The 15,545-nt window shown below is 41.8% G+C and overlaps 1 protein-coding gene across 1 annotated transcript in view; it reads left to right on the top strand.

Moving 5' to 3' along the window:
• The first annotated feature begins 1,373 nt into the window (after positions 1–1,373).
• Positions 1,374–15,545, top strand: part of klhl5 (kelch-like family member 5) — a 43,313-nt gene continuing 29,141 nt past the window's right edge. The window contains exons 1-2 of the mRNA XM_006787255.3: positions 1,374–2,211; positions 8,902–9,090. Of these exons, the coding sequence (XP_006787318.3) occupies positions 1,385–2,211; positions 8,902–9,090 (1,016 nt within the window). The 5' untranslated portion in view covers positions 1,374–1,384. The remainder of the gene's footprint in view (positions 2,212–8,901; positions 9,091–15,545) is intronic.

The following is a 15,545-nucleotide window of genomic DNA, read 5'->3' as shown; positions in this document are numbered from 1 at the left end:
CTCAAGCTCAAGGTAATTATTTGGTTAATAGTAGCTCAGTTCTTGGCTGCATGACTGAAGAGGAAGCTGAGTTGGAGTGTATGGGCCTGTGCAGGTAAGACTATGGGTTCCCCTCACATCTCTTTGGAGCTAAAAAGAGGTTATTCTTTAGCTTGTATAGGTAGTTGGAAAGCACAATTCTGCTACAATTATTATTCATTTGTTGAGGCTATTCTGCACTAACAGTCGATCGTTTTTTGTACTTTGGGGGAAAACATGGTAAAAAGTTCTTAAACAGCACTTTTCTACTCTATCTAAACACTCAAAGCGCTTTACACAACATGCCTATATCTAAGTTCATTAAGTGCTTTTATCTAACATTCACACTCCATTCAAGGCATCAGAGAACACCTCAGGGTTCAGTATCGTGCCCAAGGTTACTTTGGCACAAGGGCTACGGCAGCCAGGTACTGAAACACCAACCTTCCGACTAGTGGCTGACCTGGTCTACCTTCTGCACTACAGCCACCCCCAATCTCTCCTGCTTTACTTCCAGTCTAAGTTATTTTTGCACTTTTATTACTGTAATTATGGATTCTACCCTGTAGCCTGTAAATGTGGCCCACTGCACAGGTTTATTAATTATACAGGGTGTGACTGTGGAGTTTGGTTTATAACCTGTGATTTGGGGACTTGCGCACGTGTGAGTGTAAGCAAAACTGCAACAGTTTGACAGTATTGCCTCTCCTCTTGTGTTTTTTTTTTTTTAATAAAAGTGCAAAGTGAGTTAAGTCAAATACCCCCATTAATACTTTTTAAAGCTAAAAAAGTTTTAAGTTGTACGAATTTTTTTGAAGTAGTATCAAAGAGCAGCAACAAAATGTTCACTCTGCCAACGCTGTATTTTGCAGCAGGCTGTAAACATGCATTTTAAGGCTGTACCGTTAGACATTTTAACATGGCGGCCCGTGGGGGCTGACTTTAGGAGGCAGCCTCAGGCACCAAGTGAAACAGCAGTTTTTCTTTTTTTCAGCTTTGAAGGTTGCATCCTTTTAGTAAACAAGCAATTTCACATTTTTCACGGACTTCTTACATTTTCCAGAGCGCTCTGGGATTAATCGATAGAACCAAAAATTACTTTATCGATCCTGAAAACAGTTAGCAGCAGCCCTAGTTGGTCGTTATTTTCATTTTGATCGACTAATCGACCTCAGCGCGCACAACAAACTGCCTGTCTGCTGGCTTCCATCTCCTATTAATTAATATCGACTGATTGTCTGGCCTGTTGAGTAATGACGGGGGAAAAGACGGTGATGGTGATGGTCCACTCTCTTTCAGCTCTGTGTCATTTGGCAGAGCTGTGACATGAACGTGTCCTTGTGGCAGATGTTTGTGGTTACTTGAAATGCTCTGGCTCTTAAGAGTAGATCTCCTCCTCCTCTCTCCCTCTCTCTCTTTGTGTGTCTGTATACTCCGCTATATTCAGCTCACTCCTCCAGTCGCGGTTACCGGGCGTGCGGTTGCCAGGAGAGACGCGCGTGCAGTGCAGTGTAGTTTTAACGGCAGAGCGGCACGGGATCTCCCCCGCCATTTCCTCGTGCCGAGCCCTGGAATGTCGAGTAGCGGCTCGGGCTCTTCCTCGCGGAAGGAGTTCGATGTGAAGCAGATCCTGAGGATCCGATGGAGGTGGTTCGGTCACCCCGCGGTCCCTCCGCCTCACTCCCCGCCGTTAGGAGACTACTTCCCCGGCAGGAGAGCGGGCGGCAGCTCCGGAGACGGACCCTCAGTTAGCGGCTCTAGCAACTCGAATTCAAACAGCGTAAACCCCAGCGCGGGGAGTCACGGCGGTCTGGTGGCCAGTGGCAGCGCCGGGTCTAACCTGTGTAACGGCAGCGGCAGCAGCAGAAAGTTTGCTGATCCGGCTGGGAGTCGGGGCGGTCCGGGAGGAGCGGCAGCTGGAGCGACGGGGAGCTCATGTCCCCGCTCGTTCAGCCAGCCAGAGTGCCGAAGCTCCTCCGCAGCGCTGTCCTGGGTCTCCCCGCCGCCTCAACGTCGCTCTCGCCCCGTGACGAGCATGGAGCCCCCCGGGGAGGCCCCTGCACCCCAGCTGGTGCCCGAGCCCCCCGGGGTTGAGGAGGAGGAGGCGGCGGCGGCGGCGACAGCAGCGGTGGCGGCAGCAGCATGCAACGAGGAGAACAACAACCACCCGGAAACAGACTCCAGCTCTTGCAGGTAGTAGTAGGGGGATGCTGTTGGCAGTTTCTGACTTTTCAGGTGAAAGTTGTGAGCAGAATTTCTGCACTTAGTTGTGTGAAAGACGCACACTTCTCTGAAAAGTTTGAACAAGTAGAGAACTCCTCGGTGTTAGCTTCAACTTATCAGAAGAGCATTTGGCGAGCTGTAATTCTTCTAGTTGGGCTGTTTGCAGTCTAGTGCGTTGCTAAGATGGGATCTACTTTCATTTACGTTGGAATCATGTGTTGTAGTAGGCCAAACATTAAGGACAAATGAAATGGCTTAAACAAGTACAATAGCTCAAAAGGAAGAAACACAATTAAATAGAAAATGTGAATTTATTTTCTTTATTGTTGTTCCTTTTGATCTCTGGCGCACACAGGGTCTATGGAAGCTGAATTCCCCCCTGATGAGTTAATAGAATAAGAAGGCTGTTCAGACAGCATGCTCTCACCACTCTCAACATGCAGACAGATGGAAAGATGGATAGAGAAGGTGAGGGCTGAGTACATTTGGGTGTGGTGCACTGATTTCTCCCTCCAACCAACTAATGACGCTTCACCAGTCAGGCTCTGTTATTTGACGGTGCATGCAAACACAAACAGAAATTCACTCTTGTGCATATGGGATTTTCAGAGTCATTTACAATATGACTCCAGGGCTGAGCTCTGCATGTTGCTGCATACTGCACTTGACATTTGTATTGTTTTGTTTTCAGCATCAGAGCCGAAGGCTTTTATTCTTAATCCTTAGGGTTCTGCATGCTTGTGTTCACATGCGGAAAGAAGTGTGTTGCATCTGTGTGGCCATCCAGCTGTAGTGGTGTGAAAAATCCATTTAATTAATAGTTGCCTTGGAGATAGGAAAACAGGGTAATTAGGATGTCCTAACCACACTTATATTATTGTAATGCAGTTGTAAAATACGGGCAATGTTTAGGCAGCTTCTTTAGGTGTGTTTACTATACAGGCAAAATGCGTCTGGTAGCCTTCTATCGTACTCCATGTTCCCCATACACATCAGAAAATATAAAAGGTTCATTGGAAACAATGCACGCACATGTGTGCACACACAGCTTTCATCAGAGCCAAAGTTGATATACCTATTTTTTAAAAACCGATTCATCTTTGATGTCTCTTCATAAACTTGTTTTCACCGCAAATGTGTACGTTTCTGCTTGTGAAGGAGAAAACTGAGGTCTTAAAAATACCCATTGTTATGCAAGGCTTAATGTCGTATCTTCAGTGATGATGGGAGTCCGGCGGCGCTTACATGGCAAATTACTTCTGCCTAATAGTAACACAAGCACGCACACACGCACATGCCTCGTTAACACAGGCAGAGAAAATTTTCACTGCACGAGTCTGAATGGAAACGTATACGGACGAAGCCATGTCCTTGCACACATTATTGTTGCCATACCAACCCAGACATTAGTGTATGCTGCATACATGTGTAGCTTTTCAGCATGTTTGTTTTGTGGTGTGTGGGGGTTTGTTTGTGTGTTTCTCTGTGCGATTCATCCTCAGAGAGCTCCTGTGTACAGTGTGATACTCCAAAACACGGGTGGCAGAATCCCAAATGGGAACATGGGAAGGGACGCGCACAGAATCCCAGAGCGACTGAAGGCGCTGCTCGGCTCCACTCATCTCCTCCTCTCCCTTTCACTTTCACACCCCACCCAGCTTTCCCTCGTTTAATCCTGGTGTACCTCCCTTACTTACCCTTTTTCTCCTCCTGTCCCACATTCATCTCTGCCCACCCCTGGCCACTCATTGCCCTCCCCCTCCACCCCTTCTTTTTTCCCTTGCTAATGTGTTGGGAAGTGAGCGTATTAAAGAGGCTGGGAGAGAGACACCCAATGACAGTTGGGTGAGTGCCCTTGCCTGGTGCGGGGGTTTAAAAAATCTGGCTTCATGGTGTTGATTTGCCCTAGACACACACTCTCTCTTCCTCCTTTCTCTCTCTGTCCATATTGAGTGGTTGCCAGGCTCAGTTAAGGGGACTGGAAGGCAGCGTTCCCCTACTTCAAAGCCGTCTCCTCTGGCAGTATTTAGCCACACCATTCGTCTACAGACACACATCCACACACACACACATGCACATGCTAGAGAGCAGGAAAGCCAGCCAAAAAGCCTCCTTGGAGGGTTGGAACGGGATAGGGAAGAGGGAGAAAATTGAGGCAAAGATTAATGTTGGGATGAGGTGGAATGAAGAGAGTGAGTAATGAGATTAGTTGGAGATATGAAAGTTGGAACAGGACAGAGAGAGAATGCACATAGGCAGAGATGAGCCTGGCTGTATCACGTGTAGGGATGGGTACCGGTATCTGGTGCCATTATGGCACCGGTTCTGACGTAAACGGTAGTAACCAGACCAAAAAGCAGCACACATTTCGGTGCTTTGTTTTTTCCTGAGATGTCATACACTTTGGATTCCAGCCAATCATTTTACCTTTGCAAGGATAGTAGGCGGGCCCAGGTACGTACGTTCTTTTAGAGCAGAGCCACAGATTAAAAATGCCCAAAGCGAAGCGGTCAAAGTCTGGCTGTACTTCTCAGCAAAAGATGCCAACTCAGCAGCCTGCAACAAGTGCTTTAAAGTGATACTGTGCAAAGGAGGTAACTCCTCGAATCTGATGAAACACCCGGCGACGCATAGTGTTTTGTTAAAAGCCGAGAAATGCGCTGTATTTGATAGCTTGCTGCGAGACCTCACATCGTGCACATCTACTGCGGGTGTGGTGCCTGTTATCGGACCCGGAGTTAGCAACATCCCCCAAAAACCCGAAGATTAGAGTCCTGGCCTGTAGCCCTGCCAGTGTAGCAGAAATGATGACAGATGATGATGGCAGCAGAAGCCGTTCTTCTCTGCGTGAGTAGCTTAATGTTTTTCGTGTGTAATTTACGTTGAGTAGGCTAACCACGTTATTACATTAATGCATGTAAGGTGAACTAGCAAACACCGTCGTAGTAACATGCGGCTGTCTTCTTGTTTGATGGCAGATACTCCCTTCACCCTGGCCAAAAAGGCTAAAATGACCAAAGAAAAAGAGGGAAACAGTTAAACATGAGAGGTTTTTGGACAAAGTTTGTGTTTTTTCCATTGTTTAAGCACTGCTTCCAGCCAAGAGTGATACCATATATACCCTATAGCTGCAGAAAAGGCTAACATTGTTATCTTTTTACAAAAAAACAGCTGAACATGAGAGGTTTTTGGACCAATTTTGTGTTTTCCATTCTTTAAGCACCGGTTCGAGCACCGTTTCAAAAGTACCGGTTTGGTACTGGTATCGGATAAAACCTAAACGATACCCATCCCTAATCAGGTGATTACACTAAATATGTGCATAAACATACCGGGTTTGTTTGTTTTTTTTAAACAGAGTGAGAGTTTGTTCATTAAAGTCACAAATGAGTTCTTATCTCATTAGACCTAAGCTTGCATTAACTTTGTTTGAAACGGTGACCTTGTTATGCCTGCTCTAACATCAAGCAGGTGCGGACCTCCGCTTAAGAGGTTGCTTTTCTGTCCACATAAATGTAAATCTGCCGGTTATTGATAAATAAAGGGTCTTTAGCTAGAAAAAATGGTTCATTATGTTAGTTCTATGAAAACCCCAAACAGAGTTGAGCCATTAAATCTTGTGTTACATCTCCAGTCTCTCTAGATCCTTGTCGGGCTTGAGCATCTGAGAGTTTTTTTATAGACACAAGCACTAACTATTAACTGGCTTATATATGTTGTTAGCTCACCGTTATTACAAAGTGTTAGAAATAGAAACAGCCTGGCTCCATATGGAGTGGTTCACACATTCGCCTAACAAGCAAAAGATCCTGATTTCGAGAGGAGAATCAGATCCCATGGGGATTGCATCAGGAAGAGTATCCGGTGTGAAAATGGAAGCAGCTGGAGAATGGAGAAAAGTTGCTAAAACAAAACAACCTTTTTTTTTAAGGAAGAAAATGACAACTAGATGAATGTTAGAACTTAACAACATTGACCCTCAGTTGTTCAGCTCACATCTGTCCACTTATGTTCCCTAATTATGGTAGGATAACTCATTCACTGCTCTCACTCTCCTGGATGCGCCGTTAACCCCTCAGCAGCGTTGTATCTAAACGTGGAAAGCCAGCTTTGCTTTCTGTGTCACTCAGGAGACAAAAAGTGGTAATGCTGATTTTATTTTCCACAACAGATTTCATTTTCACACACAAATGTTCTAATTTATTTTTATATTCAACTATAATCACATTAAGAATATTTGCAACAGCCTCATTATATGTAGTAGCAGTTTATTAGGTTTGATGCTGAGCAGGCGATAGACAGTATATTGAAGGTGGCTTTAGCCACTCTGGGGTCACACTCCAGTTTGTAGACTATTGTTCTGAATCCTTAAGTTTTTTGTTTCTTTGTTTTTTAGCTAGGACTAGCTAGGGGTGGGTGATATATCCTCAAATTTCTATCACACTATTTCAAGGAAATTTGCAATAATTATATTTATGACAAGATGCCAGCAGCAACAGCATTAGAGTTGCTGCATTAGCTGTTGCTAGCACATCCTCCTCCAGCCGAGCATTTGTAGTCCGGTTGTACTCGATGATGCCTCAAGCGGTGAAGCAAATTTGTCGTTTCCCCCTTTAGCAAGAAGCAAGCAAGCAAAGTGTGCTGCTTTTGCTGGAGGTTGTTGAAGTAGCTTTCTTCTCTTTTTAGTTACTAAACCGTCATCGGGGAGCTAACCTGCTCTCACTCTCAAACATGCCTGGTATTGTGTCGTTGCCAGGCTTGCTAGGGAACGTGAGGGTGTGGTGTTGCTATATCACTGATATTCTGATATGATGTAAAAATCTGTGGTGGTATAATTACAGACAGGATGATATGACACAGCCCTAGTGTGAGCTTTTCAGCAAGGTGCATCACTCTGATATTAGTTTTCCTGAGCAAAGGATTTTTTTTTTTTCCTACCCCGAAAGAGCCAAAGAAAAGTCATAAACTTTGTAATAAATCTCTTTTTTTTAACCATGAGTATTGGTTTTGTTTTCATTTACTCAGTCTACATTTCTGTTTATTAAAAGGCTAAAAATAAGAGTAACAGTAAAACGGTCTCTTTTCCTGTATTGTGCATGCATCAATTATGTATACATGCTTAGTCACTGCCTAAAATGCCCTTTCTGAGTTGGGTGGGGGACCAAAAATACAATTTTTATTAAGATGCAGATTTTGTCTGTAGAAAAGCATCTCAAAGGAAAATGTGTATACCCATAAACAGAAAGAAAAGGATGCATCCATCTTTTTAATATACAGTCTATGTTGTATACAGGACCTTTGGAGGTTGCCGTGCTCAAAACAGTTGCCTGCTATGTCTGAGGAAAACAGATAAGACTATTGGGACTCAACACAAAACAGTAAAAGGTGTAGGATGGAAAATCTAAAACAGTGAACACAAATAACCATGTAAAAATTCCTGGTCAGGTGGTAATTCCCCAGTACTAAAAAAAAACAATTTTTTAAGTACACATTCTTTTGAGCTAATGAATCCTATATTTAATGTCAGTGCTGTAAAACATTTTCATCTCACAAAGAAATTCTGGGGAAATGTCTGTCTGTATTTATTGTATTTAATGAATGTCAGGATTAGTCAAATTTCATATAGTAGAAAGAGAATAACAGCAATTTACAACAAAAGTGCAAACATGTATAAAAAAATATGGATCGGAAAATATGTATAGCAACTTCAAGTGCTAAGTGATAGTTTTTTTTTACATGCTACACCAATACGTGACAATGATTTCTGAGTAAATAATCCAATCTCTAAATTGTTTTGTACAAAAGTCACATTTTGTAACACCTTTTCCACAATTTATGTCTGTGTATCTCTTTCTAGCTTTCTCTTTATTCATTCCTGGTAGAACATACAAGTGAAAAATTGCAATTTAAGACAGTTTGACTTGAAACAGCTTGAGCTTTGAGCACACACACACACACACTTCAGTAGAAGAGTGTGAGTTCTCTCCTGACTGTGGAGTTGAATTCATATTATCCTTGGAGTATCAGTTTATTTTTTATGTCTTTGTGCTGCAGGGCCGGTCCTGCCTCTTCTGCTGTTAAATTAAAAATGGAAGTACAGCACTGGCTCACATAAATTAAATGCTGGTTTGGGAGCCATGATGGCTGATAATTCACAGGGTAGCTCATCTCTGACAAACACGCATGCACAAATAAACTCAACAGTAATGTTGAAGCCTTCCTGGTCCTAAACCCTGCTCTGTCTCCTGTTGTTGGTATAAATGCAAGGAAACTGGTTGCCATTAGGGTGCAGAGTAAATTACTGCATATCCTATGGGCTTAGCTCCCATAGCTATTTAATTGGCAGATTTTCTTTAAAGAGGGCTAAATTTATCTGGCCATTTACTCCTAGTAATTGAACCATTAAAGATCTTTTGTCTGCTTCTGGCGACATACAGTAACCTTGTTGAAAAGTGAAGAAGAGAGCGAATACGTGTGAGGGAATGATACAAAGAGGGTACATTAGATGACTTAGAACAGCTGGTGTAGCTCTCTTCATACATCTGTCTCTTTGTTCACCAATAAATCCACTGAAAGTTTCTGTCTCTTTCTCTTTCTGTCTTTGTCCGTGTGTGTTTGCTGAATGTTTGTCCTTGTCTGTGTGCCATTGTGTGGGCGCAGGACGTCTAACAGTAGTGCCACGCTGTCCTCGTGTGTGTCAATGGAGCAGTGCGCGTGTCCGGAGGAGTGCATGTTTACCGCTCTGTCCCATGCTGATGTCACCTTCCGCAAGATGGAGGGCTACCTGCGGACTAGACAGCTTTGTGATGTCATACTGGTGGCTGGTGAGAGGCGAATACCTGCTCACAGGTAGGAACAAAGGAGCACTAAAATTCTAATACACGGACAGCAAAGGCTGTGATGCTGATGGTTATTGTCATTACTACTACATTCGGTAACACTTTGTAATGCGGTTTGCAATTAAGAGCGTATTACCCCTGCAATTGAATGGATTTTTAGTGTACTGTATTTGAAATTACAGTGTAATTCTATTTACTTACAAATACTTAAAGTAGATATGCTACAATAAATAATTATACTACGAGTTAATTTTTAATTTAAGTAATGTATAAGTAATTTTAGGTAGTACATGACTTCTAGGTATTTTACAGGAAACGACACTCATTTTGAAAGTTGTATCTAATAATGGTTGTGAAAAATTAAAAATAAAGTTAGACTTTGTTTCCATCATCAAGGTCACAAAAGCCTGCAAATTTTGATGGTATTTATTATTATTTGTTATTTATTTTTAATATAGAAGGGAAGAACAATCCTTATCACACTTATAATGGTAAAATGCAAGAATAATTGAATAATAGAATATCGATCATCCACATCAACATAATGAATATTACATAAAGATGCAAAAAGCCAAGATCCACTCTGTAAAATGACCCACGCCCTGAAAAGTCTAATTTGTTTAAATATTGTTTGTTTTTTTGCAAAATGACAGTTAAATTGTACACTAGTACTTAAATTTAGATACAGTATAATTATTTATTAGTTTTCTGTAAAGAAAAAAAACTGACTTACCTTATTCTAGTGTAGCTACCTTTAAGTATGTGCATTTAAATATAATTACATTGTAATTTCAAATAAAATATATGGAAATTCCAATAATGCCCTTAGTCACAGGCTGTATTATAAAGTGTAAGTGATCAAGGAACTGACCTCACAGCCCATTGTTCATTCAGTGGGCTAGTTTCAGTCACTGTGTAAATGTACTGTTTATAAGGTTGGGGAAAAGTCACTTGGATGAGTGACGAAACATTTCTCCCACTGAAAACGCTACGTCCAGATGAACACAAACTTTTGGGATATAAAGTGTAACCTTTGTAAAATTTGTTAGTTTTGTTTGTGATTAATAATGATAATAATTTCCCAGAGCCTGATGATGGTTTCTGTAATAAGTTCAAAATCCTTAGAAGAGTATATGGGCTCAAAATGTGGTCATAAATATTTTGTACTTGTAAATCAGTTTTGTACTTGTAAATCAGGATTTGTATGTGTAAAAAAAATTTGTGTGTGTGTAAAAAAGATTTGTATGTGTAAAAAAAATTTGTGTGTGCGTAAAAAAGATTTGTATGTGTAAAAAAAATTTGTGTGTGCGTAAAAAAGATTTGTATGTGTAAAAAAGATTTGTGCGTGTGTAAAAAAGATTTGTGTGTGGACTTAGCCAAAAAAACCCTGCAAGTTACAAGTACGAATTTTGACCCTATTTTTCTTCCTTTCATCTGATTGGTCAATGTCATGTCAATCACAAATGTAACAATCCAACCAGAGAACAGATGGGTTTGGCTGTCGGAGGGGCGCTTTTTTGAACTGCAGGTCCTTGAAGGGTAATACAGGTTGAAGCTGGAGGATTTCTATATAAATATCCGATAGCAGCTAGGTCCCCTAACTTTCAGTTGTTGTTGAAAGGATAAAGTTGTGGTATATCAGTGGTTAGAAATACCATTATTACTTTAGGATTAGTTTAACACAAAGTCAGGGCTGACCCGGGACCATTGCTGTGAGTCACAGTGCGCAGCATAAAAGTCCTTTCACATCCGACGCAGGATGTGCTGCTAATGCTAACTGCTAACTAAAAGCAAAGGATCCAGAATTTGTTGCTGGCTGCTGAGCTCTGTGGGTTTTTGCAGCAGCTCTACCTGTACTAGCTGCACCTGCTCCTTGTCTTTTCTATCTCTGACTTTATGTCCTCTACAAGAGTTTCTGGTTTTTTTTGCTAGTTCTTCAAATGTTCAATAAAAACATCTATGCTAATTCATAACGAAGAAAGCTTTGTAATGAAGACTGTCATTTCCAAAACACTGCCCGCCCTCACCCCGCGGTCCGCAGCGCTGTTGAAAAGGCTGTGGAAGTCCCTATATTAAACACGTAGACCTGTGACACAAAAATCACCAAACTCGGACGACCACAGACTGTTTTCCTTCGTGGTGATGAAGGAAAACGCTGGGTTGGCATGTAAAAGGGCATTTATTCCCTTCAAAGACCTGCAGTTCAAAAAAGCGCCCCTCCGACAGCCAAACCCATCTGTTCTCTGGTTGGATTGTTACATTTGTGATTGACATGACATTGACTAATCAGATGAAAGGAAGAAAAATAGGGTCAAAATTCGTACTTGTAACTTGCAGGGTTTTTTTGGCTAAGTCCACACACAAATCTTTTTTACACACGCACAAATCTTTTTTACACATACAAATCTTTTTTACGCACACACAAATTTTTTTTACACATACAAATCTTTTTTACGCACACACAAATTTTTTTTACACATACAAATCTTTTTTACGCACACACAAATCTTTTTTACACACACACAAAATTTTTTTACACATACAAATCCTGATTTACAAGTACAAATCCTGATTTACAAGTACAAAACCGATTTACAAGTACAAAATATTTATGACCACATTTTGAGCCCATAAGAGTAAAGCAAATTGAAATGCTGATGCTCTGATCAATGAGTAGCCGGCTGTCACTACTGCATTATTACAGTAAATGATTACATTATAAAAAAAGCACTTAGTAGTAATTGTCAGCCCACGCCTGTCTTTGTATGTGGATCTCTTTAAGGAGTGGTGACTGTTTCTGAAGTCTGTAATAAGTCTTGTGCTCAAAGAGTTCCCTTAGTTCCCAAAAATAAAAATAAAAAACTGAAGGAACACAAAGATTTTAAAAACTGTGCAAATTATTTCAACTTGAGGAAAGCGAGTATTTTATCTGCACTCCAGCTGAAATATTTGTGAGAACACATAAGTCTTCTATAACAGTGGGTGTAAAGCAGGGCTCTAGAGTGCGACCAATTTGGTCGCAAATGCGACCAAATTTTTCAGTGGTGCGACTAAAAAAAAATATTTGGTTGCACCTGTGCGACCAACTGTTCGGGTAGCAAAAAAAAAAAAAAAAATCTGCAACCTTCCCTGTGGTCAACAACAGACACACATTATGCCCCTATCGTGGACTAAACCAATCAGAGATAGTGAGGGGCGGGACCTCTCTGATTGGCCGTGGTCCAGTTGAAAGTGCAGGTGGACGTGGGAGGTGAGTAGCTTGAATAAAGCGATATCAATTCATTAAATCCTGAATCGACTTTTAAATATAACTGTGTTTTGCCAGAAACGCCAGATTCTCAGATTAAAGCTCACAAAACCATTTCAACAACAACCAAACAGCAAATGAGAGCAGGTACACGGATTCCACACAAAGACGTAAACACAGAACAGACCCGACGCATCAGAATCAACTTTGTCTTTCTCGGCTTTCTCACCCGACGGCCCGTAGACGGACACGCTGTCGGAGCTTAGCGATTCTGATGCGTCCGGTCCGCGCTGTGATTACGTCTTTTTGCATTGATTCTGAGCTGCAGGTTTTGTCTCTCTCCAACCAAAATTCACCGAGCCAGCAGCAAAAGAAGCAGCAAACTGCGCTTCACATTTGATCAATGTCGTCATGAGTTTTGCTGTTTTGCTTCCACGACTATTAAAATCACACTTCATGCACAGCTAGCTCTCTCTCTATCTCTCTCTGTACTTCAAGAACAGTTTCCCGTCTCAAATCTCTGTTTTCTGTATTATTCATTCGCTTATTACCCACCAATCTACCGTTGTTTACAGCGCTGTCGGCTGTCGTCTTTTTCTTTTCTTTTTCTTTTTTTCACTTAAATGACCTCGGACAAGAAAGCCTATTTTTTCTGTTGTTCAATACTGAAGAAATTTAAACTTTATATGCAGAACATTGTAGAATATTTTTAAGGTTATCTGCTATAAAAAGCCAGACCAGGAAAATCTCCTTTATGTTTTTCTGTGTTTTATTCTCAGTTACTTTCACACAAAGGCATCTGCTGTGATGTTCACAATTCTGATGAAGTCAGTACTGATAAATGATCAGAATTATAATATTTCTGACTGTCTGAGGCTAAGTTGAATCGAATCAGGACTTTCAAAACCGGAATCGAATGGATTATAGAAATCAGTGATGATACCCAGCCCTAGTGAGCAGCCTAGGCACGACAGAAGTGGATGTAGCTGTAATAGGAAAAGAACTATTGCTAACTTTTCTGTTAAGTTAAGGCCTGATCCTTCTGAAATTCATAGCCAGTGCTCTGACACGGTGTCATCAATCTTTGAATGCTGAAAAAGCACAGTGTATCCAGAAAAACACATTATATTATATAAATTATTATAAAATTTGTGTGCGCCTAACTTTTGTGCCGGTACGGCTAACTTTTTAAAGTTAGGCGTACCGGTACGCCCATGGCAAAAAGTTAGTCTAGAGCCCTGGTGTAAAGGAAGATGAAAACCCAAATAGCATTAAAGGTAAGCTGCACACACAGGGAGCCATTCAGTCGTTGCGTATGGCTGTGAAGCTGACAATTTGATTTCGTGGCCATTATAAAACTACGCCCTTTTGGCCTGACCTCCTTACCACCACACTGGGAACAACAAACCTTTCAAGTTAAGACTCTGCTTAACCTTTTAATTAACTAATTACTATACAGTGTAAAGGAATATTTCACTACTTGAATGTGTGTTTTGTGTTACACTTGATCTCTCCACTGTTACCTTTAAAGATAATGGCATTACAAAGATAGTGCTATAAATCGATATCCTAATTTATTTAATCCTTTCAGTAGCATGATAGTACGGAGCCCCTCTGATGACATGGTCCAAAAAATAAATAAATTGTGGCCACAAAATACTACTTTGTGCCCTCGAAATAGCATAACGTGCCCACGAAATACTTATTTGTGGCCACGAAATACTATTTTGAGGGCACGAAATAGGTATAACGTGCGCACGAAATGCTAATTTGTGGGCACGAATTGGGTATAACGTGGCTACGAATTACGCATTTGTGGCAACGAAATAGATAACGTGCGCACATCATATTGATACAATTCCTGGACAGCTACGTAGAGACATAAGCATAAGAGTAGGCTAAACCTATACACCATGGCCAGAGACAGAATGATTGACTTTTATTTTTGTCATGGTCTACGTGGCAGACCGTGGGTGTGTGGGGAAGGAGGACTCAAAATGTGGAACAATTAATGCAGTGCGTTTATTTACAGTGAAGTAAACAATACACAATAATAAATCCCCGTGCGTTTCCAACTCCCGTGCCGTGTCTCCTTCTCAGTGCTCTTGCTCCGTGTCTCCGCTCCCGTGAAAGTTGTGCTCGCTGCTCTCCCATTCCTGCACTCCTGCTGGAAAATCCACAGAGGAAGCCGTTAACACACAACTACAAAGCGACAGATTCGGACTCATTGATTTTGCTGGGAACACTGACGGGTAGTCACTCAACGATCCAGCGTCGAGGAGCTCTCAGCCACACTGCTTTGTAGCTCCTCCGACGAGGCTTGATCGGTGCCAGGTGTGTGTGAGGATCCTTGGGTGTGACCGGTCAGCTGGCAGGGCCACACCCACCAGGCCTGAAGGTGCCTGTCACGACCGCACCCACCCACCCACACCCACACACCCACACACACACACTTGCCAATACACAAACATGGAATGCAGGAACAGCAGCAGTGCAGAACACACACACATAATATAATAAGTCCACAACTGTTCAGGGACTCTAGGTCACTCAGACTCAGATCCCTGACAATTTTAGGCTGGGATCTACAAATGCATTTTGAAAAGCCTGGCACTGCAAGGAACCATTATTACGGAGAAAAATTTAAACAGGATATTGAGAGCCCAGTTGCTTTGCGATCCGGATGCTGGGATAGATTTTATTGTCAACCAACTGCAAGAGCCTGGGAAGGATCACGGTTATTGGTCAAGTGTTTTGTGCCCACAAATTAGCATTTCGTGGCCACAAATAAGTATTTTGTGGGCACGTTATAACCATTTCGTGCCCACGAAGTAGTAGTTTGTGGCCACAATTTATTTATTTTTTGGACCATATCATCAAAGGGGCTCCGTATGATAGTACTGGGATTTGGTTAGATTTTTTTGTTGGAAAAGAACAGATAAACTAGATAAACCAATGGAACGGCACTGGAGCCTATATTTAAACATGCACACCCTGCCAGATTTTCTGTGAGCCAACATAACCAACTTCAGAGTAGTTTTTTCACTTTCTATGGTTTCTGCTCGCCACATCACTGTGAATCTCTCCCTGTGTGGATGCAGCTTTAGGCTAGATGAAATGTAATGTTCTGCCACTTCATGGCTTGCTATCATTGTTATATCAGCTGTCTCAAACTTGCACTGTTGGCACTGTCATCTCATTGGAGGGCCGCTTTAGTG

This window comes from Neolamprologus brichardi, chromosome 6 (assembly GCF_056152115.1).
Source record: "Neolamprologus brichardi isolate AB-2024 chromosome 6, ASM5615211v1, whole genome shotgun sequence".
NCBI lineage: Eukaryota > Metazoa > Chordata > Actinopteri > Cichliformes > Cichlidae > Neolamprologus > Neolamprologus brichardi.
Note: the sequence above shows the minus strand (reverse complement) of the source record. Positions and strands in the feature narration are given on the sequence as shown.